This window comes from Pogoniulus pusillus, chromosome 36 (assembly GCF_015220805.1).
Source record: "Pogoniulus pusillus isolate bPogPus1 chromosome 36, bPogPus1.pri, whole genome shotgun sequence".
NCBI classification, from domain to species: Eukaryota; Metazoa; Chordata; class Aves; order Piciformes; family Lybiidae; genus Pogoniulus; species Pogoniulus pusillus.
In genome coordinates, this window is record NC_087299.1 from 1035366 (window position 1) to 1056190 (window position 20825).

At 59.6% G+C, this 20825-nt stretch overlaps 1 protein-coding gene across 1 annotated transcript; it reads right to left on the minus strand.

Moving 5' to 3' along the window:
- Positions 1–5274: 5274 nt before the first annotated feature.
- On the minus strand, positions 5275–20519 carry LOC135190390 (electroneutral sodium bicarbonate exchanger 1-like). Its single transcript, XM_064171740.1, has 23 exons — positions 20424–20519; positions 15027–15113; positions 14413–14491; positions 14177–14263; positions 13607–13742; positions 13238–13398; positions 12777–12917; positions 12563–12651; positions 12273–12430; positions 11852–11939; positions 11451–11597; positions 11193–11284; positions 10596–10770; positions 10319–10452; positions 9182–9427; positions 8974–9079; positions 8615–8776; positions 7887–8000; positions 7371–7532; positions 6748–6999; positions 6329–6397; positions 5615–5788; positions 5275–5517 (listed from the first exon to the last, which is right to left on the minus strand). The coding sequence occupies exons 1-23, from the start codon at positions 20517–20519 to the stop codon at positions 5275–5277; spliced, it is 3198 nt and encodes a 1065-aa protein (XP_064027810.1).
- Between the last annotated feature and the right edge of the window lie 306 nt (positions 20520–20825).

The following is a 20825-nucleotide window of genomic DNA, read 5'->3' on the forward strand; positions in this document are numbered from 1 at the left end:
GCCTCAGCACTGAGCATGAGAGCCAGAGCCAAGGCACAGCCCCTGCGAGCCACGACCGCAGCCGCGTCGGAAGCCAAGGCGCAGAGGAGCAGATGCAGTGGAACTGACCTGCGTGTGCTCGTGCTGGAGGTTCTCCTCTCTCACCATGTCCAGCCACTGCTGCTCACTCTCCTCCAAACAAAGTGCTGCTCTGCAGTGACTCTGCCCACACCTCGGCAAGCGCTGCTGCAGCTCAGCCACCAGCTGCTGCAGCTCCTCATGTGCAGCTTGCAGGCGGCAGTGATCTTCCTGCAGCTCCTCCTTCTCTCTTTGATGAAGTTTCGCTGCCACTTCTGCTAGCAGCAGCTTGCCCAAAGCATCGTCGAGCTCTGCCTGCAGCTGTCTCTCTGTTGGCTGGGGGAAGATCCATGCCAGCTGTTACTGGAGCCCTCTGAAGCCCAGCACATGAAGCACTCTCTCAGCCTGTCCCCCAGGGCAGCTGCTGCAGCCCCCTGATGAGCTCTGAGCTCCTCCTCTGCACCTGCTGGAGCAGCCAGGTCCCTGTCCTTCTCCCACTGGCACAATCCCCTCTCTCCCCCTGCTCTGCCCTCACTGCTTCTCATGCAGCCCACGGTGCCCCTGGCCTTGTTCTGGGCTGCAAGAGCACCTGGCCACCTCCTGGACAGTTTCCCTGGCCCTGCCTCCCACAGCCTTCTCTGCTCTCAATCTCTTCCTCCCTCAGCCCTTGGCCAGCTTTGGGCCCACTCCAAGACAGGTGCAGGGCCTAAAGCTTGGGCTTGTTGACCTGCATGGGGCTCTCTTGGGCACACCTCTCTAGGCTCTCAGGGACACCACTCAGCAGTGCTGCCCACACAGACATCAAGCTCTTGACCACAGCTCTCTGAGTGTCATCCTCCAGCCAAGTCCTTACCTCGAAAGCCCTCCCTTACCTGTTGCTCTTTGCCTGAGCAGGAAGCCCACATCAGCAGTGGTGTTTGGGTTCCAGCACAGACAGTGGCAGTCGCCTGCCTCTGCACCTCCTGTGGTTCTCTTTCGGGGTGGTGTGAAGAGGTCTCCTGCAAGTGAGCTTTCTCCAGCTCCTCCAGCCTCTTCTGCAGCCTGGCATTGCTCCTTTCAGCTCTTCTCAGCTGCTTAGTTGAGTCCTGGGTGGTTTCTTCCTTCCCCTCCTTCTCCTTCTCCTTCTCTTTCAAGAGCTCTTGAAGCATTTGCTCAGATGCTCTTTGAGACACTTGGCGGTTGAAGCTGTCAGATGTGCAATGACCTTCGGTGCTGAGGTAGGAAAAGGAGGAACCTGCCATTGGCAATGGTGTTTGGCCTCCAGCAGCTGCAGCACACCAACAGATTTGGGGAACCAGAGTGAGCTCCCAAGCTCTGAGCTGTAATCTTTGATTTGATCTTCATCAAGATTATATTAAGCAAAAGGTAACCAATTTGAGTTTTAATCCAGTTATAGATAGGAAAGCAGATAATAGGCCACACAGTAGCCCCCACTAAGTGAAATAGCTTCATTAGCTTCATTCTGATTCCCAGAGTTAATTAACAATCACTCAAAATTAATTTGCCCCATGTTGGAGTGCCAAAAAATAAAGGATGTGATGGTTTGGGTGTTCCCCCCACACACTTTAGAAATCACCCAGAGTAGACTCAGCCAGCTCTGGAAATTGAATGAAGCTTCTATTTGCAGCTCAGCAGAATATACAAGCAGATACTTACAGTATAGACAGCTATAGACAGAGATAGACAAGGTAAAACTGATACAGAAGCACAACAGCCCTCCAGAAACCTGAGTCCCCAGGAGGGGCTCCCAACTGCCCTTCCACCTTCTCCCACCCCTCTCTACCTTACCCCAAACGTTGCCTTGTGCCTGAGGAAAACTGGAGGGCCAGCCAGGGGGTTAGGAAGCAGGTGGATTAATCAGGTTAGGTCAGAGAGAGAAGAATGCAGCCCAGAGCCCGGACAGAGAGCGACTACCTTATCTATAGTTGGATTCTTGCTCTTCTACCTCTCAGCAAGCCTATGAGTGAAGTAGACATCACCATTGTTTCCCTTTCACAGCCTGTAATCTAATTCTTCTCACCAAAATATTCTAGCTGTCTTCAGACTAGCACAGGGAGTGCTCCTGCAGTTGTTCGTAGCTGTTCATGCTCCAAATACCCAGCCGGGGGCTACTCAGGCCAGCTCTATGGCAGCTCTATGGCATCTTCCATAAGCCTTTTCTCTCCGGGGGAGCTGATGTGAGACCTCTTCATACACATCCTGGGCACTGAAGGCAGGCTGAGGCCACGGGAGGCAACAAAGTTGCTGTGTCTGTTGAGTTACATCCCTGAGCATTCAGCCAGGCACCTGGGCTGACTCCAGGGAGGCAACAAAGGCAATCTTTAACATGCTGAGGTGGAGAGAGGGCGCTGAGGGAGATGAAAAGTACCCCCTTGTCAGCTTTAAGACTTGCAGTGTTGCTTCTCTAGGGTGACTCTTCACCATCTACTCGCAGCCGACAGGAATCGGAAGACTGCTGCTTGCTGAACACACAGAGCTCACCTCTGAGCCTCCCTTCCGTGGGCTGCAGTCCCCTCAGCCACGGAGGGCTCCGCTTCTGATGTCCTCTCAGAGGTGCTGATTGGCTTGGCCTCGGCCAGAGGCAGGTCCAGCTTGGAGTGGAGGAAGCTTCTGGAAGTTCCTGACAAGAGCTACGCCATAGCCCCTGCCTCGCTACCTGCACGCTGGGGCACAAACCCGACACTCGGGGGTGTTCCATTCATCCTGAGAGTGAGGTGCAAGTTCCCCAAGGGTCCCTAGTGAAGACGCAGCCCCCTAAGGGGCTGTGCCCAGCCCCCACTGCCCAGCCGGTAAGGAACTGCCCTGGGCAGCTGCACCTGCCGGTGCCTGGCAACGGGCACAGCACAGCCCCTCTGCCCTGCTGCCTGTGCAGCCCTCTGCTCCTGCTCCTCGCCCTGCTGCCTGTGCAGCCCTCTGCTCCTGCTCCTCGCCCTGCTGCCTGTGCAGCCCTCTGCTCCTGCTCCTCGCCCTGCTGCCTGTGCAGCCCTCTGCTCCTGCTCCTCGCCCTGCTGCCTGTGCAGCCCTCTGCTCCTGCTCCTCGCCCAGCCCTTGTCCTTTGCTCCCTGTGCCTCCAACCCACGCTCGGCCCTTCTCACCTCTCCCAGCACCTTCCCCAGCTCTCCGTTCACGTCCCTTTGGAAGATGGAGCCGCGAAGAAAGAGGAGCTGGGGCACCCCCCCAGCTGCCAGGGCAGCCTCTGCCTGCTCTGCAGCGAGCCCAGCCCGCAGACAAGCCCTGCCCAGAAGGGCTGGGTCCGGCCGGCAGGCAGCGCTGCGGCGGCAGCACACCCCCGGGCACGGCAGCACTGGCGGCGCTGCCCCCAGGCGCCCCTCGCTCCTCCCCGGGGGCGAGCAGCTTGCTGCGACCAGGGGCGGGGACGGCAGCGCAGGAAGCCGGGGCCGGGCCCGCCGAGCTCAGCGCTGGGGACCTGCCGGACACAGGAGGGAGGCAGTGGCAGGGCAGCTCCGGATGCTACAGGGGCGGCAGCCCTGCAGCCACTGCAGAACCACAGCAGCATGGACACGCTGAGGCTCAGCACCAGCAAGCTCCACGGACTGCAAAGTGCAGCTCCCTTTGCTGCTCTAGAGCTGCTCAGGGCCAGAAATGCACCCAGGATCACTGGCAGCATCTGCATGGCTTTACTGGGAGTGCTCCAGGTGCCACAGGCTGCTTCTGCCCACGTCTGCCGTGGCACATCCCCCAGTCACGTTGGCACTGCTCTCCTCCAAAGCCTTGGAGCCTGTGTCCAGGTGCAGAGAACAGAGGAGAACAATATCTCTGTCCAGAGGAGCAAGAGCTGTCTTAGAGATGTCCCTGGGGTGAAACTAAGGTGCAAGCCAGAGCAGATAGCTCCACAAAAGTGTTTATTAAAGGACAGAGTTGAGGAAACCAGAGGGAGAGAGAGCGGAGGGGAGAGAGAGGGAGAGGGAACAAGGCAGAGGAGAGCAGGGAAGGCAAAGGGCAGGGATTCTATAACCATGGGCCGGGGATGGGGGCAGGGAGAGAGACAGAGTCTGCAGAGTCCTTCTCAGCGTCTGTGTGTGGCCCTGGGATGTTCTTCTTCGGGAGTGCTCCCGCAGTGCTTCTTAGCTGTTCGGGCACCGAATACCCACCCGGGGGCTACTCAGGCCAGCTCTGTGGCAAGTCCATGGCACATTCCATAAGCCTCTCCTCTCCGGGGGAGGCAACTAAGGCAATCTTTATCTTTGTGCATTGACATGAAGAAGGGAGAGACGATTTAGGCCCTCACAGCCTGCCAGCTGCTTCAGATGTTCCTGAGCAGGTGCTGCCTTCTTTCCTTCCAGAACGCAGGCTGCTGTTGGTGTGGGAGCTGGCAGCCTTCTACACAATGCTCCCTGCACCCTGGCTGAGGCCAGGAGCGATGAAAGGAGCAGCCCTGCAGGAGAGATTGTAGAGAGCACTGGTGACGCTGGGGACTGCTGTCACCAAGTGCTTTAGCAGCCCTGGCAGGAGGAACAGGGGGCCCAGGAGAACAGAAGCTCAGCATAAGCACGGGAGGCTTGGCTGCGTGAGGAGGTTTGGGAAGGGAGCCTGAGAGCTGCAGAGCAGCAGCTCCATGGAGTGGCTCTTCTTGGTGCTCAGCCCTGCACTGGGCTCCGAAGCTACGGCTGGCACAGGTCCTGCCTGCAACTCCACATTGCTGGGTTTGAGGATCTGCAGCTACTCTCGAGTCCCTGAGGATGCAAGCTGTGGGGGTCAAACAGGAGTTGTGTTCAGGGTCAGACCCCAGCAATCCCCTCCTGCACCCTTGCCCACAACGTTCATCTTCCCACCACTGGGACTGCTGCTTTCCACGGGATGCTCAGCAAAGATGCAAGTGGAGAGAAGCATGCCAGACACCTTCCAGCTGAGCTTGCTGGGGCTCCTGGCCCTTGCTGGGGCTTTACCTGTCACTGCTTTGCTCTGGGATATCCAAGTCAGCAGCAGTCTTGCCCAGCTCCAGCTGAACGCAGCCTGTGCTGCCAGCAGCTTCCGTCCTTACCTGCCATGAAAGGGCACACCTCAAGTTGTCTGTCTTTGCCTGGAGTGCAGGTAAACTACAGACCAGGAGAAATCACTGCGTGCTGCCCTCTGCTTCTGAGCCGTAGCAGCTGCAGCCGGCAGTGCAGCAGGGTACAGAGCTGGCAGTGCAGCAGGGTACAGAGCTGGCAGTGCAGCAGGGTACAGAGCTGTCACTACAAACACACGGCCAGGCCATTAGGATCTCCTTCTCTGGAGTTCTGACCGGCCCCCACCGTTGCGATAGAAGCTGTGATAGGGACAGGCAGTCTTGCAGCCCAGCCCCGAGCACCCAGCAGGCCTTACCTCTTCTTCTTGGCCTTCGTTTTTGGCACTGTCCATCTTCTTCCTGCTTTCTGGCAGGAGGTCGTCCAGCAAGCTGAGCTCCCGCTTGGAGAAGCAGAACTCCATCGCTCTCCGGACCAAGATCAGAGCCAAATCCTGCACAAAGAAGAGGGGAGGTATGGCGAGGCCAGAGCTGACACTACAGCTCACTGCAGCCTGCAAGCATCCGCTGCTGAGCAGCACCAGCTCTTACCAGCATGGGAAAGATGATGGCAGCAGGGGTCATCTTGATGGCCCAGAGCAGGACGAGGCAGATGGACTGGATCAAGGTGAAGAGGTGCACCTTGCGCAGGGGGACGTGCCGCAGGTAGATGCAGTCCGGCTGGTGCTTTGCTGGCATACAGAGCAGCTGCAAGCGACGGAAGAACTGCCAAAGAAAAGGGCAAGAGTTGCCAGCTGAGGCCTGCAGAACGTTTCTGGCCCTGGTGAGGCCTGGAGGGTCCTTTCAGGAGGTTGCTTGGCAGGAGAAGTGCTGGCAGCCACTGTGTTCCTCCTGGCAGCAGCAGCCACGTTCCCTCCGCTCCCTCTCTAAAGCCGCTTGCCCAGCAGGGCTGCCCCAGACTGCCCTTACTCCCTGCTCTTCTGTTCTCAGCCTCTCTTGGCCCGCTGCATCCTCCAGCAAGGCTTGCCACCAGCACTGGAAATTGCCTTCCCTTTGCACTCAACTCCCCCTTTCTCTCGTCCCCAAGCCCTCACCTGCCCTAGACCCTAAACGGAGCACGCTGCTGCACCTGCCTGCTGCTTCCAGCCCTAGGCATATCCTGTGCCCCCCCACTGCTTCCCTCACACCACACCCTTTGGCCGCTTGCTTTCAGAGAGCTTTGCCGACGCCCCTGCTTTTGCCTTGCTTCTGGGCAGCTGCAGCAGCAGGGAGCAGGCCTGCTGCAGGCTGCTCAAGAGTCTGTACCTCGAGGCCTTGCAGCGATGACACACCCATGTAGAGGAAGATGCCGTAAAGCACAGGCATGGGGATGAGCTGGAAAGAAGAAGGCAATGGTCTGTGAGTTCCGTGGCGCTGGCGGCGTCACCGCTCTGTACCGCGGGCACTGCCCACAGCTGCCTGAACCCCCAGCAAGCAGGGGCGGCCCTGGAAGCCCCCTGGGAGTTCAAGCACTCGGCCTTGCTCGCTTGCCTGGAGCGCACCAAAGTGGGGGCCAAAGGGCTGGAAAGCAGAGCCCGAGCTGGTTCCCAGCACAGGCCAAGCCCCCAGGTCTGGGAGCACCTCCTCCTCTGCTCCGCAGCGCCCCGGGGCTGCAGAGGGCGGGAGGGGTTTGTGTGAGTGGCAAAACACTGCTGCTTGTGGGGTGCCCTGCACTGCCCTCTTACCTGTAACGCCCGAGTCAAGAAGACAGAGCAGCCCATCAGCACAAAGACCATCAAGCCAGTGACTCTCTGCTCTCGCACCCCCTGGAACGTGACTTGTTCTCCGGGAGCTGAGCCCTCGCACTCCACTTTCAGGCTGTTCACGTGGGTGATGGACAGGACAGTGGCAGCCATAAACCAGGGCAGGCCCATCAGGGAGCACACCCCGAGCAGCACGGCCACCATGAAAAGGTCCAGGTGATACCCACATCCTTTCTGCAAGGCAGCAAAAGAAGGGACAGAGCATCCCACACCACAGGAGCAAGGGCAGTGTCCCAAGTCTGACTCTGACCCTCCCCGAGTCATTCCTGGCAGCACAGCAGAAGGCTTCCTGCCCTCAGCTGCTGCCACCACGTCAAAAGCACAGCAATCCCGCAGGCAGATTCATCTGCTGCTGCAGCAGACTGCTCGCCTGAACTCCCCTGCCCTTTGCTCCCTGTGGCACTGCTGATGCAGGAGAGCATTTGGCCACAGAACCTGGCCCTGTCTCCAGCCACTGCCTTCACAGTGTATTTGCAAGAGGAGCTTCTTCCCACCTCTGTGGCCCACATTGGGTTGGCACAGGGTCGTCTCCTGAAGCCTCTCACCTTCAGTTTGTGGTCCTTCCTGTTCACAATAGCCACCGTGATGTGCTGGTCCATGAACACCAAGATGGTGCAGATCAGAGCTGGGATGAGCGCAGCCAGCACTGTCCACCAAGGGTTGGGTCCTAGGGGGCTGATGAACCACCCGCGGTCGTCTCTGCTGAGCTGCAACAAAGGGCACACATCAGCATCATCTCTCGGCCCAGCCCCTTCACTGCCTTGCATTTTTCCCCTCCAGCCCTGAGTCAGAGCAGCTCCCAGCCTGGGCTGCAGCTCGCCCTCTCTCCTGGGCTTCAGCAGTGCCAGTGTCCTCTTTGCGGGCACCTCCAGAGCCTTCTCCTGCAGGCACTGAGCTTTGGGGCTGGCTCTCCATTGCCAAAAGAGACCTTGCCCTTGGCGGCAGCAGAGGAGATGGTCACAGCACCAGCATCTCCTCCGGGCTCAGCCCCAGCCTGCCCTGACACCCCCCTCTGGCATCCCCAGGCGCTGAAAGCAGTCCCAAGCCAGCAACCTCCTCACCTTTAACGTACTGGGGACGTGGAGCTTGGGCGATGGGATCCCAGCCAGGAAGTCAGTGAGCACCATGACAGCCACGGTGAGGAAAACAGCAAAGTCGCTGATCGTGGAGCGCACCTAGGGGAGAAGGAGAGCTGAGAGAGGCACTGCAAGCAGGGCCACAGCATGGGATGGCAAAGCTGGGGCCAGCAACAGCACGAAGCCTGGGGGACCGAATCGCACCGCCCTGAGCACGTGCAGCCTAATCCCTTGGGTAGCTAGCGAGGCTGTGAGAGCTGGTGTCAGACAATGGAAGAGTTGAGGGAAGCAGAGGAAGGGTCTCTGAGTTCAATCTGTGGGCAAATCTATGAGCAAGGAGGGCAAGAGCTGTGGCCACTGCAGCCACACTCGCGGCCGCAATGGGATGAGGCTCTGCAGCTTCCTTTCTTCCTCAGCGGAAGAAGCTGGGGCTTGCTCTCGGGCAGCTCCTCCCCTGAAGCAGCTTTGCCCCGGAGCACAAACTACACAGGGGGAAAAGCAAAGCTAACAGTGGGAGACCCAATTTCCCCGTGCCCAAGAGACAACAAAAGCATGCAGAAGTGGCCCTGGGGCAGGTGGGAGATGGTGTGGGCAGTGTGCACTGCTGGAAGCAGTGAAGGGCATGCGAGGCGGTGCAGAGGTCGTCTTTGGGGCTGGCGTTTCCCAGCTTCGAGCATGTGCTGGTGGGAGATGAGCGTGGAGACTGTTGCTACTTTGGTGGTGAAGAAGCGGCTGGTCCTCAGGTTCTTCAGGATGCTGGCCAGGATGAAGGTGGAGAAGAGGAGGATGCAGCACCACAAGAAGACATTAGGCGTGTAGGGGCCGTGGCGCCCACAGGCAGCTCCTTGAAACTCTCCATGCAAACGCCGACATTCCTGGAGAGGCAGAGAGGCAGGACACACAGGCAGTGAGTGTGTGGCAAGGGAGCCTGGGGCAAGGAGGGGCTTTGCAGGGTCTAGCACTAGTACGCTTGGAAGCCCATCCCCACCCACAGGGCTCTGACTCTTGCAGCACGAGCATGCCCCTGGGCCCATGGCTGCGGCAGCAGGAAGCAGTGGCTGGGGGCACTTACAGTCACTGTGAGGTTGTGCCAGGCAATGCCAGACACGTTGATCTGGTTGCTCTCCCAGAAGCGCAGGGTTTCATTGCTGGCATGGGTTGGTGCCACACACTTGCAGCTGGGAGGAGAGAAGCCAAGAGAGGGGTAAAGAGCAGGCAAAGGAGGTGCAGCCCTGAGCTCCTGCCAGGAGACAGCAGCCTCGAGGGGGGCAAAAACTCACCTGTAGGTGGTGAGGGAGTCGAGCGTGCTGGGCGTGTGCACAGGGTAGGTCACTTGCAGCTGCAGCAGCTTCTCCAGAGCCTCGTAGATGAAGATGAGGCAGATGAGGGAGGCGTAGGTCTCCTCGGTGAAGCGGGTGATGTAGCGCACCAGGCAGCTGGCGTCGGTCACCACCAGCACCATGCAGAAGAAGGAGGTCCAGAGCCCGATGCACGCCCGCAGAGACAGATAGGAGAGCGAGTGGTCCCTGGGAAAGCAGAGCCAGATGGAGAGGTGGAAAGGGCAGCGAGGGGCTGCCAGCTCTGCCTTCCCTGGGCAAAACGGGGAGCAATTGAGGAGCGTGTCCAGGCTGTGGCTGCTAAGGGCAGTGTCCAGGAACCCCCACAGACAGCCCCGGGGCTGCAGGCTGCGGCAGGAGAGGCCAATCAGTTCTCAGCATCGAGCAGTGCTCCTGGGGTAAGCCTGGGAGGCTGATGGAGCCGAGGGCCCTGTTGTGGGAGCTGCTGCCCCCTCACATCACTCGCACACCCCAGCACCAAGCCCGGCTGGTTTTGTGCCCAGTCAGCTGCTGCCAGCAAGCTGGGGCTGAAGACTAAATTGAATTGCACGGAGGGTGGCTCATCTCACACTGAAGTCATCACAACAAAAGGCCTCTCACGGAGAATACCCATTTCACATGGAGCCTCCTTCTGCTTCCATAAGGAAGGAGTCAAGCAGAAAACTCTGGGGGCGTTTGGGCAAAAGAGACTTCCCCTTCCAGCACAGATCAGGCTAAGAGGTGCCCGCGGCTGTGCTCAGAGGAAAGCAAAGCTTCCCTCGTTCCCAAACCAGAGCAATCTGTCTCATCTTCCCTGGACATTCACACGCTCGTGGTTCATTCACTGCTGCTGCTGCTGCTGCTGCTGCTGCTGCTTGGCTTTGACCCTGAAACCCTGAACTGACCTCCCACCACCCCCCTCCATCCTTCAGAGGCCATGCAGCATCCCGTGCTAAAGCAGCAGCCTGAGACATCTCTGACACAGAAGGCAATGGCAATCTAACCACTGCCACTAAGAACAGCAAAGGCAAAAGATCTCCTCTTCATGGTTGTCTTCTTGGGCAGGCTCTCACAGCAGCTGGCTCTGGCAGGCAGCCTTACTTGCAGAACTGGTAGATGATCTTCTCAAAGACAAGGACGGGCCCGGTGCTGCCGAGGATGGTGAGAGGCTGGCCCGCAAAGAGGCAGTAGAGCACACCGGACAGGCAGGCACCCAGCAGGGACTCCATGGCACCCTGCCCGGGGAAGAGAGGCAGCAGTGAGGAGAGAAATCATCAGGGGAGCAAAACACCCAACAGCAAAGCAAAGTGACTGCAGCAGGGCCTGGTGCCCGAGTTTGGGCCCCTCGCCATGCCAGCCAGCCCAGAGAGGTGCTCACGATGTGGCCTTCGGTCGCCTCCCCCAGCAGTCCCCCAAAGGTGATGACCGGGGACATGCAGGCACAGTAGAGGAAGAGGAAGGACGCCAGACACTGCAGGCTGAGAGCATCGCGAAAGTCGCTCCAGTACCACAGGGCTCTGCACTTCACGTCCCGGATGAGCCCTCCACAGAGCCTAGAGGAAAGAACAACTCCTGCCACTGCTCCTGCAGGCGGCTCCCTGCCGCAAGTCTGCTCCAGCTCATTTGGTACCCGCTGCAATGGGAGGCACACAGAAAAGCTCCTCCAACAAGGGGAGGCCTGACCTGAGAGCCCCTCCCCTCTCACCCAAGCAGTCTCTTGCCTTGAGAAGCAGCAGACCTCTACCCGCAGGCCTTGACACCTCTGCTGCCACCCCGACTCAAGGAGACCCAGGTGCGATGATGCTGTGCCTGAGCCCAGCTGCCCACGTCTGCCACCCGCCCAGCCCCGGGGACATAGGTGGGGTCGTGCAGCCCTCCAGTGAAGCAGCTAAGCCCAGACACCTGCTAGCAGGGAAGGTGCATGCTGACGTTGCAAAGGCCACCAGAACAAACCCCGCCCTGGCAAAGCTCTCACCTGCCCGTCCACTCCAGCTCAGGACCAGTGTGTCTCCCCGGCTGGCTTGGCAAAGCGCTGCCATCGACAGCTCCTGGCGTCTTCCTGTGCTCCTGTGACCGTGGAAGCAAGGTAAAGATGCCCACTTGTGACCACAGGCTTGCTTTGCTCCTGCTCTGGCTGTGTGACTGTCAGGTGGGACCCTGAGAGTCTGTCCCCCTGAGCAGCATCCCCAGCCGTGCTGCCCTCCTGCCTCCCTCCCTGCCCCACAGCACCCACCTGCAAAGGGACCTTCTCTGGGGGCTCGATTCGGATCGAGGGATCCCACTGTCCTGCTGGCAAGACCTTCACCTGCTCCAGGAACTCCTCGATGCCAGCCAACAGGTCACCTCGCCCCTTGCCTTTATAGGCAACTGCTTGGAAAACCTGCCAGCAGGAGACAAGCTGCTGAGAGGACAGCCACCTTGGATGCCCTCACCACTGCAAGAAGCTCTTGGCTAAAGGCAGGAGAATTCTCCCCACATTTCCTGCTGGGAAGGGCAGGAAACTTCCCCCCACAGAAAACATCTCTCTGCCGCGCTCCGTGTGAGCAGCTGCTGCACGAGTGCCCATCCCCAGGGGCACACCACAGCCTTCTGCTTAAGCCAGAGGTGACCCAGAGCTCCCTTCTCTCCTGGTACCTCGTCCGTCATGAGAGTAGCCATGCACCTGCCGACCTCGTGGTACTGCTGGGCTTTCCCTGCTGGTCCCAGCAGAACAAACAGGAACCTGGGCAAGAAAAGCAAAATGAGGAGGAGGAAGAAGAAGATGTCCTTGCTCAAAGAGCACCTAAGGAAGCTCCCGGCCCGGACTATGGCTCCAGCGGGCACACACGGGCAAGGGATCTGGAATTCATCAGAGTCAACCCCAAATGCTGAACCTGGGGGCCAAGTGCCTTTCCAGTGGGCTGGTGGGCACGAAAGCCACAGCAGGCAAGGGAGAAGCAAAGGCAGGGACAGGCGGGTGGGCCTGGTTCCCTTGGCAGGCCCAACTGATGCGTGGAGGTGGATGTTGTTGGGGGGGGCTCTTCTGCAGCAAACCCTCTGTGCTGCTGACTCAGACCTTGTTGGGACGGGCACTTGTGTCAGCCCCGGCAGGAGGACAGCCTGGGCCAGGCGGACAAAGGCCACGACAGGCTGCTGAAGGGAATCCAGCTCTGCCACCAGCACGCTGCACGCCTCGGCCGCGACGGGAATTCTCTTCAGCAAGCGCTGCTCCGCCTGGGCACCAGAAGCAAATCTCAGGCAACTGCCCCCACAGCAGAGCCCTCAGCGCTCTGCGGCCCAGCCTGGGGCCACGTTTGCCAGAGCACACCTGGCCCTAAAGGCAGGAGAAAGCTGCAGGTGTCTCACCTTGCTTAGAGCCATCGCCGCGCTCTCCTGCTTCGGCACACCTTCAGCTTCAGCAGCGCCCGGAGCAGGCTGAGGGCTGAGTCTTTGGGCTGGGAGGAGAAGGAAAGGCACACAGAAAGATGGACCGAGTGCAACTGCTGTGCCAGGACAAGTCTAATGGGGCCAAAGCCCTGCAGAAGCCTTCAGCCTGTCAAAGGCCTGCACACCACCTCACCTGGTGCCACAGCCTTGGGCAGCCAGAAGCTCCTCTCCTTCTTCTTCTGATGCTGATGCTGCATCAGAAGAACTTCTCGGACTCTTGCCCGTGCCTGTTCCTCAGGCCCTGTGAGCTGTCCTTGCTGCTGCAGGATGGCATCTGGGGGTGGCAAAGGGAAGGAGGGGACTCAGAGCACCAACCTCCCAGCCCCCAAGCCTGTTTCTAATTGCGACCTGCCAAGCCCCAACACCTTCTGCAGTCGCTTCTCTAACCCCACAAATGGCTTCCAGAAGGATGCCGCCCTCGAGGGCAAACCTGGTGCGAGGGTTGGACGTCTGCTCTGCAGCCGAGCCACACCTTGCACACAGCAGCACTTGTGGGAAGGGCCCTGCCACTGGGGCAGGCTTTGAGCGGGGAGTGGAGGGCACCACGGCGAGAGGACTGTGGCCGTTGCCAGAGGGACACAGAGCCCACGGTACCTGCAATCTCCTCCATGCTGCTGGCACTGATGTCCAGCAGCACCGTCCCACTGGTGATGAAGCTCTTCAGCTCCAAGAGGCTGGGCAGGGGCAGTGTGCCCACGTAGGGCTTGCTCCAGCGCTCACCGCCGTCTTCCACGTCCTCCTCAAACTTCAACCACCTGCGGACATGCAACATCATCAGCCCCAGTCGTGGGAAAAGTACCCCCAGCTTTGCCACCCCTTTGATAGAGCTGCGGGGGAGCAAGAGAAGAAGGCTCCTGGCATCAGCAGCTGGGACAGCTTTGCATGCCAGAGGCAGAAAGAAGAGCTGGCGAGTGCTGCTGGCCCAGGGCGCCTCTCCCACCACTGCCAGCAGCAGGGATTTACCTTGCTGCTTCCTTCCACACAGCACCTCCACCCTCTGCCAGGTAGATCTCAGCCAGATGGCTGAACACCTTGTGGGCAACATGCTGCTTGTCCTCCTCGCTCGCAAGGATGGCCTGCACCCGCTGAGATGGGCTCTCTGGGGGCAGAAGACAAAGCCCTGTCCTGTCAGTGTGCCCGAATAGAGCCTGTCGTGCTCACGGCTCAAGTGACCATCAGCTCAGCACCAGTTCAGCCATGCAGCTGGGCTGGCTGCCCTACCCTGGCTCTGTCCATGCTCGCCCAGAGCCATGCAGAAGGGGCAGCAGCTGTGTCACCTCTGCGTGAGGGTGGGCAGCTTTCCTTCCCCACAGGTCTGTTTTTAATGCCAGGATCCCTCTAAGGAAGAGGAGCCTCCCTCCACTGTGCACGGAACTGCCTTAAGCACCCACCAGGGCAGAGCCTGGCAAAAGGAGGTCTGGCGAACTGCTGCCGTTTCCCTCTGGAGCACAGCAAGCCACATGGACCTGCCTGCAGAAGCCCCCAGCTGCACACAGCCCCAGGCAGCTTAGGGCACACCCCGGTGGCACTCACGGTGGCTGCAGCGACACCGACGGTCCCGGCTGCGGGATCGGCTTCTCCTCACCAGTCGCCTCCTCCCCACGTCCTGGGTACGGTGCTCTGCAAAAGAAGCAGCACTTGCAGTGCTCTCGATGCTGCAGAGGTGGCCAAGGCAGTGCAGCCATTGCCAGGAGGAAGCACGACCTTGGTGCCATGGGAAAAGGCGCTGGGCTGGTGGCTCCTCTGCCAGGCTCTCAGCACAGCCTCACCTTCCAGCTCATTCTCGTAGCGAACGCTGGCAGTGCTGCACCATTTTCCCTGGTCAATCACTGCCTCTTCGTCGTATCCCTGTTCAGCCAGGAGAAGAGGGTCAGAGGTGGGGCTGGGTGTGGAGAGGCCCTTAGAGCTCACTGGGTCCAACCACAAGCCAGCTACCAGGGCCACTGAACTATATCCTGACGTGCCACAGCTGCAGCTTCTCAAACAGCTCCAGGCTCGGTGACTCCAGCACCTCCCTGGGCAGCCTGTTCCAATGCCTCACTCCTCTCTCGGTCAGGAAGCTCTTCCTAATGCCCAGTCTAAACCTCCCCTGGCACAACTGAAACCCACTTCTGCTAGTCCTGCCACTAGGTATGTGAGAGAGGAGACCAACACTGGCCTCACTCCAGCCTCCTTCCAGGGAGCTGTGCAGTGGTTTGACTTGCAGGAGGTTTTCCTTCCCAAAGCCTCGGGTACGGGAGGCCAGGCTGAACCAGAGCAGAGCAAAGCATCTCCTGCTGCCCAGCCCTCTGCCCTCTGGGGAAATGCCTGTGGGATTTGGGGGGCAGAGCTCCTCAGCCTCTGGGGGATGCTTGGCCCCTTGGCAGAGGCCCAGGCACGGTACCTGCAGTAACTCCTTCAGGGATGCCATTTGGTCTCCGCCGTTCTCATCCATCCTCGCCTCGGGCGCTGGCGTTGGGGATAACTGCGCCTTGAGAGCAATCAAGGGGCCAGATTCCCCCAGCACACCAGAGCAGTCCTCTCGCAGAGGAGCTGAAGCTCAAGTGGCTCCCACTGTGCCCCGACACCATGGCAACAGAACTGCCCCATTCTGACCTCATAACCCAGGCAGTTAGGCAGTGGCAGGGAAAGCAAAGGCACAGAAGCCTGGGGAAGCAAAAGCCCCTCTGGGTGTGAATCTGGTGAGGGACATGAGGGCCAGCAGGGCTTGTGCACGGGCACCAACACACACCAAAGGCGGGGGGGAAAGGCAGGCCTGCCTCTCCTGCTGCTCCTGGGCCCATGCTGCTGAGCCAGCCAGGCCCTGTCCTTCAGCTGCCCCCAGTGCACCAGCAGGGGCTGCCACACGTCCTCAAAGGAGCTCAGCTGGCAGATGTGTGGGTGGCCATGGCCGAGGTGCTGCTGTCCCTGGGAAGGGAACCTTTGCCCTGAGGGCTTCGCCAAAGCTACAGTCGGTCTCAGAAAGGACCTGGGCCCAGAAGAAACCTGCTGCTTGAGTGAGGGCTGAGCACAGGCAGATGTGTCCGTGAGCCAGCAGGGCACAGCCCTTCAGCACACTGCTTGCAAGCAGGCGTTGCATGGCTCTGCTCCATCTCCTCAGCACGCAGGCAGCACTCAGCCTGCAGCAGAAGTGCTCTGCAAGCCTGCAGTGGGCTTAGGCAAGGCTCTGGGCTGGGCCAGGGCACAGAAGTCCCCGCAGGGAAATGCCTGCCCCAGCCTCGTGGCTCCATGGTTCCTGCCAGGCCGAAAACAGGCTGAAAGAAGCATTCCCAGGCTGCAGTCCTGCCTGAGACAGAAGCAGCTCTGCACTAGCAGCCCAGCTCTGCAGCTGCCAGCCGCCCTCGCCAGCGCTCTCGCCACAGCCTGGCTTGCAGGGACACCACCAGACCCAACCAGAAAAGCACAAGCGAGGCCCATCCTGGAGCAGCAGCTGTGCACAGGCAGCTTCCTCGACCTGGCGAGGCCAGCAGCCTTCCCTGGGAGAGGCTGTGCAAAGCCTGCACCTAACCTGACGAGGGAGCAGCACTTATCCCACACAGCTCGACTGAGTTTGCCGAGGCTGCTTCTCTTCATCCTGCAGCAGCCCCAGCAGGGCTGCAGGAAAGCAGACCTGCACCTCAGGAAGCTGCTCGGGGCATGGCTCTGTCAAGATTGTGCATCCTATGTGGCAGCTGCTTAGGCTGCTCTGTCTTCTGTCGCTTTCATGCCCAAGTGCAAAGAGACAGGTCCCAACAGACTCCTTCTTACCATCGCCTCTCAGACTGCTGAGACTTAGTGCTCCTAGCTGCAGTCTGTGGGCTGCAGAGAGGATCTGCAGAGCCTTACTACGTGTTGCATCCTTAGGGGCTGGGGGAAGGTTTAATGGGGGTGTCCTGTGTCCTGGATATGCCCTGGAATTGGTCTGTCTCTGTCTTTTGAAACACAAGTCTGTATTTCTTTCCAACCCATCTGGGAGCATCTCGCTCTGTCTGCTCTTGGAAACAAACCACGGCAGCAGAAATTGGTAGCAGAGGAGGCTTGAGGTTACCCTTGTTTGAAGTGGACAAATAGAGAATGGAAGGTTAGAAGTGGTGCTCCTTAGTGACTCCTGACCACAGGCTCACAGACGTCAGGGGTTGGAAGGGACACAAAGAGCTCATCCAGTCCAAGCCCCTGCCAGAGCAGGACCATCCAGTCTAGCTCAGGGCACACAGGAACACATCCAGACAGGCCTGGAAAGGCCCCAGAGAAGGAGACTCCACAGCCTCCCTGGGCAGCCTGTGCCAGGGCTCTGGGACCCTTCCAGGCAAGAAGTTCCCCCTTGTGTTGAGCTGCAACCTCCTGTGCTGCAGCTTCCATCCATTGCTGCTTGTCCTGTGCCAGGGAGCAGTGAGCAGAGCATGGCCCCACCCTCCTGACCCCCAGCCCTCAGAGAGTTACAGACATTGATTCAATCCCCTCTCAGTCTTCTCTTGCCCAGACTCAGCAGCCCCAGGGCCCTCAGCCTCTCCTCACCAGGCACTGCTCCAGTCCCCTCATCAGCCTCGTAGCCTCCACTGGACCCTCTCCAGCAGATCCCTGTCCCTCTTCACCTGGGGAGCCCCAAACTGAAGGCACTACTCAAGATGAGGTCTCAGCAGGGCAGAGTCGAGGGGGAGGAGAAGCTCCCTGCATCTGCTGGACACCCTCTGCTGAGTGCCCCCCAGGACCCCACTGGCCCTCTTGGCCCCCAGGGCACTTTGCTGTGCCAAGGTCAAAGAATTCCCTGGAAACTTTGCATTCCAGAGTTTAGTTGGGTGACTCTCCCTGCTGCTCATGAAGAGCTTCTGCTTCTGCCAGCACAGAGGACAGCTCTGAAGCAAGTGCCAAAGGGCAGCCTGGAGCAGAGCACTTTGTGAAGCTGCCCCCAAGCAGAAGGCTGAGCTGCAAAGCCAAGAACCTGTGGCTGTGTGTCAGAGGTCCCTGAGCACTGCCTGGCACTGCCACTGGTGAATTGGCAGAGCAGGCCAGGAGGGGAATGGCAGCTGAAGAGAAGGTCGAGTTTGACAAGCAGCTAGGGGACAAGCCCGTGGGAGATGTGAGCAGGCTGTGCCTCTGGCGCCAGCACCTGCAGAGAGAAGAGGGAAGAGGCACTGAGCAGAGCCCTGAGAGCCAGGCTGGGCAGGGAGCCTCCAGCAGCAGCCACACACAGGGCTAGGAAGGCCACTGCCATGCAGTGCCCTGCCAAGATGGCAGCAGGGCACCCTTCTGCTGTAGGCTGGCTGGCACCTGCTGACCAAAGCCAGCAGCACCAGCGCTGCAGACACACCCCTGGGCACTGCCAGCAGGCACCAGTGCCTGCAGGGTGCCTGCCCTTGCTTCTCCTGGCCCCTAGAAAGCCAGCAGCTCTGCAGCAGGATTCGCCTTCCCTGCTGGAGCTCTGTGGCTGCAGAAGCCCAAGAAGGAAGAGCTGCAGAAGCTCTCTTCCCTCCTGACTCAGGAGAAAGGACTTCCCAGAGGGATGGCTCCTGGGGGGTGTCTCGGTTCTGATTGAAATTCCCAGAGACTCTAATCAAATTGGGATAGAACCAAGAACAATTTGTAGAGTGCCCTTCCCTCTCCTGCCTCCCTTGCCAACAGAAAGGAGTCAGAAGCAGAGAGGAGAGGTTAAGCACACCCAAAGAAATCAATCTCACTCGATTGGGAAGTTAGAAAAGAGAACAGTTTAACAATAGCTTAGCAGAGGTATCTGAGGGAGGGAAGTTTAGAAAGGATAGGGAAGGGAAAATGGCAAAGCACAAGATGTAGAAATACATCCTGAGTTTGTGGTGCTGGCTTTGTCTGCCTCGTGGGTGATGGGCACATGGTATGGTGGTATGCAGTGGAGTGATGCGGAGAGATGGAGAGAGAGATGCAGAGAGCGGAGCAGAGAGCGAGGCAGAGAGAGAGAGAAGAGGAAGCCCCCCTGCTTTTATGGGACAGGAAGGGGGAGTGAGCTAACCATCACCTGGTGGTGTTCAGACCCACCCCTGGGGAGGGGTCAAGACCCCCAGGGTCAGGTTCAGGGTTACTCCCCCTGCAGTGTTAACCCTATACAGGGGGCAGCAGCCACACTGCTGGGGGCTGGGAAGGGGCACTGGGGGCTGGGAGTGAGCTCCTTTGGAAAGGCTCTGGCTGCTGTCCCTGTGCTGGGCAAAAAGATTTGGGTTGCAGGCCTTGCAATGGTTCAGCAGCTGGGGCAGAGCCATCACCCGAGACAAGTGTGTTGGACCAGGAAAGGCAGAGCAGGAGCTCTGCTGAGGTGCCCACAGCCAGCAGCAGAGGATGTCTGGGCTGGAGAGGACCTGGATGCCCATCGAGGCCAGCCCTCAGCCCTGCTCTCCAGCCCCTGGGCAGCCTTGCTGCCCTGCCGGCTGCAGACAACACCCCGAGGGGCCAGGGGGCTCCTCAGCACACACAGCAGAGCACTGCTGCTGCTCTGCACCCCAAAACAAGAAGCAGGGAGTTGAGCTCCTTCGGGGTGCAAAGGCACTGAATCAGAAAGGAGAGCTGACCTCCAGGGAATGGGCATCTGCTCAGTGCTGACCAACCCCTCCAGGGCAGGGCTGGGGCAAGAAGATGAGGCCAGACTCTGCCGAGTGGTGCCTGGGGACAGGACAAGGGGCAAGGGGCACAAAGTGGAACCCAGAAGGTTCCACCTGAGCAGGAGGTGTGAGGCTGCTGGAGGCCTGGAGCAGGCTGCCCAGGGAGGCTGCGGAGTCTCCTTCTCTGCAGAGATCCCAAACCCACCCTGGCCACTGGCATCCTGGGCAAGCTGCTGGGGGTGCCCCTGCTTAGGCAGGGGGGTTGGGCAGGACAATGCCCAGAGCTCCCTTCCAAACCCCTCCATGCTGGGATGCTGGGATGCTAATGACTCTACCTAAGGGGTCTGCTCTCAGGAGGAAACTTCTCTCCAGGTGCTGCTCTCTCAGCCCGGCAGGGAGCATGGGAACAGGCCCAGACAGCGCCGCCCCCTTCCTGCTCCCCTGCACAGGCTCCTTCCCTCTCAGGGGCTGAATCCAAAGCAGGGCTGGCCTTGTGCCCAGGGGGCTGCCATCCAGCCCAGGAGTGCAAAGTTTGCGGTGAGCACTGGGCAGAGCTGCAGCACAGAGGGCAGGTGGTGGGGACTGCATGGACAGCCCTGCAAAGAGCCTGCAGCCCGCAAAGAGAGGGGAGAAAGAGCAGGGAGCCCGAGGAAAGCAGACAATGGCTCTGCTTGGAAGAGCCCTTTAGGCTCATCAAGTGCAAGCCTGGAGCCAGCACTGCCAGCTCACCACTGGCCCATGGCCCTCAGCACCATGTGTCCATGGCTTGGAAAGCCCTCCAGGGACAGGGACTCCACTGCTGTCCTGGGCAGCCTGGGCCAGGCCTTGACAGCCCTCAAGGGGAAGAATTTGTTCCTCGTCTCTAACCTAAACCTCCCCTGCCACAGCCTCCCCTGGACCACGGGACAGAAGAACCACTGAGGTTGGAGCAGACCTTTGGGACCACAAAATGAGGCTTTTAGCCTCCTCTGAGAGAGGTTTGGAGCATCAAAAGGAGGGTTTGGACACCAAAGATGCAGCCTGGGCACTGGAAATGACTGCCAGACCCTAAAACCAGACCCTCAATGGTTCTCTGCTTCTCCTCTGCTTCTCCTGCCCCAGGGCCCCCAGGCAGCCCCGTGTCACAATGGGGCAGTTGCTGGGACACGCCAGCGCTTGTGACCTCACCTGGCCAGGTCTATATGGGCTGCTGAGCAGCCAGTGAGAGGCAGTTGGACTGAGCTGGCCTTCGGCCTCACTCGGCTCCTTCCTTTGCTGCTCGCAGCAAGTGGCTCCTTCTGCCCACCGCTGATCCTGTACTGCCTGCAAGCGCAGGAGAAGTCTTCGGCTCCCATCCCGTCGCTGCCGAAGGTAAGTAGGATTGGGCACTGGGCACACAGGGTGGAGGAGGCAGAGAAGGGGACCAAAGACCCCAGGCAGTGGCAGTGGCAGCCTTTGGCTTTGTCTGCGGGGGCAGGTCCGAGCTGGCTGTGCTGGGTGCCCCTGTGCAGAACCAGCTCTGACAAGACCTGAGCTGCAGCAGCATGGCCTCATCTCTTTTCACATCTCATTTCCCTGCAGTGGCTGTCGAGGGAATGGCTCTGCCAGAGGGGATCCTCTCATGCCCGGAGATCTGCCTGGAGTGGCAGCAAAGTCAGGGT

Bases quoted from the DNA above. Each gene is read 5' to 3' on its own strand.
- LOC135190390 (XM_064171740.1), bottom strand. From the start codon at position 20,519: ATGGGAGCCGAAGACTTCTCCTGCGCTTGCAGGCAGTACAGGATCAGC. The intron at 14,492-15,026 runs GTACCGTGCCTG...CTGGCTGAACAG, and splicing joins CCCTGAAGGAGTTACTGCAG to GGATACGACGAAGAGGCAGT. The intron at 12,652-12,776 runs GTGAGGTGGTGT...TTCTCCTCCCAG, and splicing joins GCCCAAGGCTGTGGCACCAG to CCCAAAGACTCAGCCCTCAG.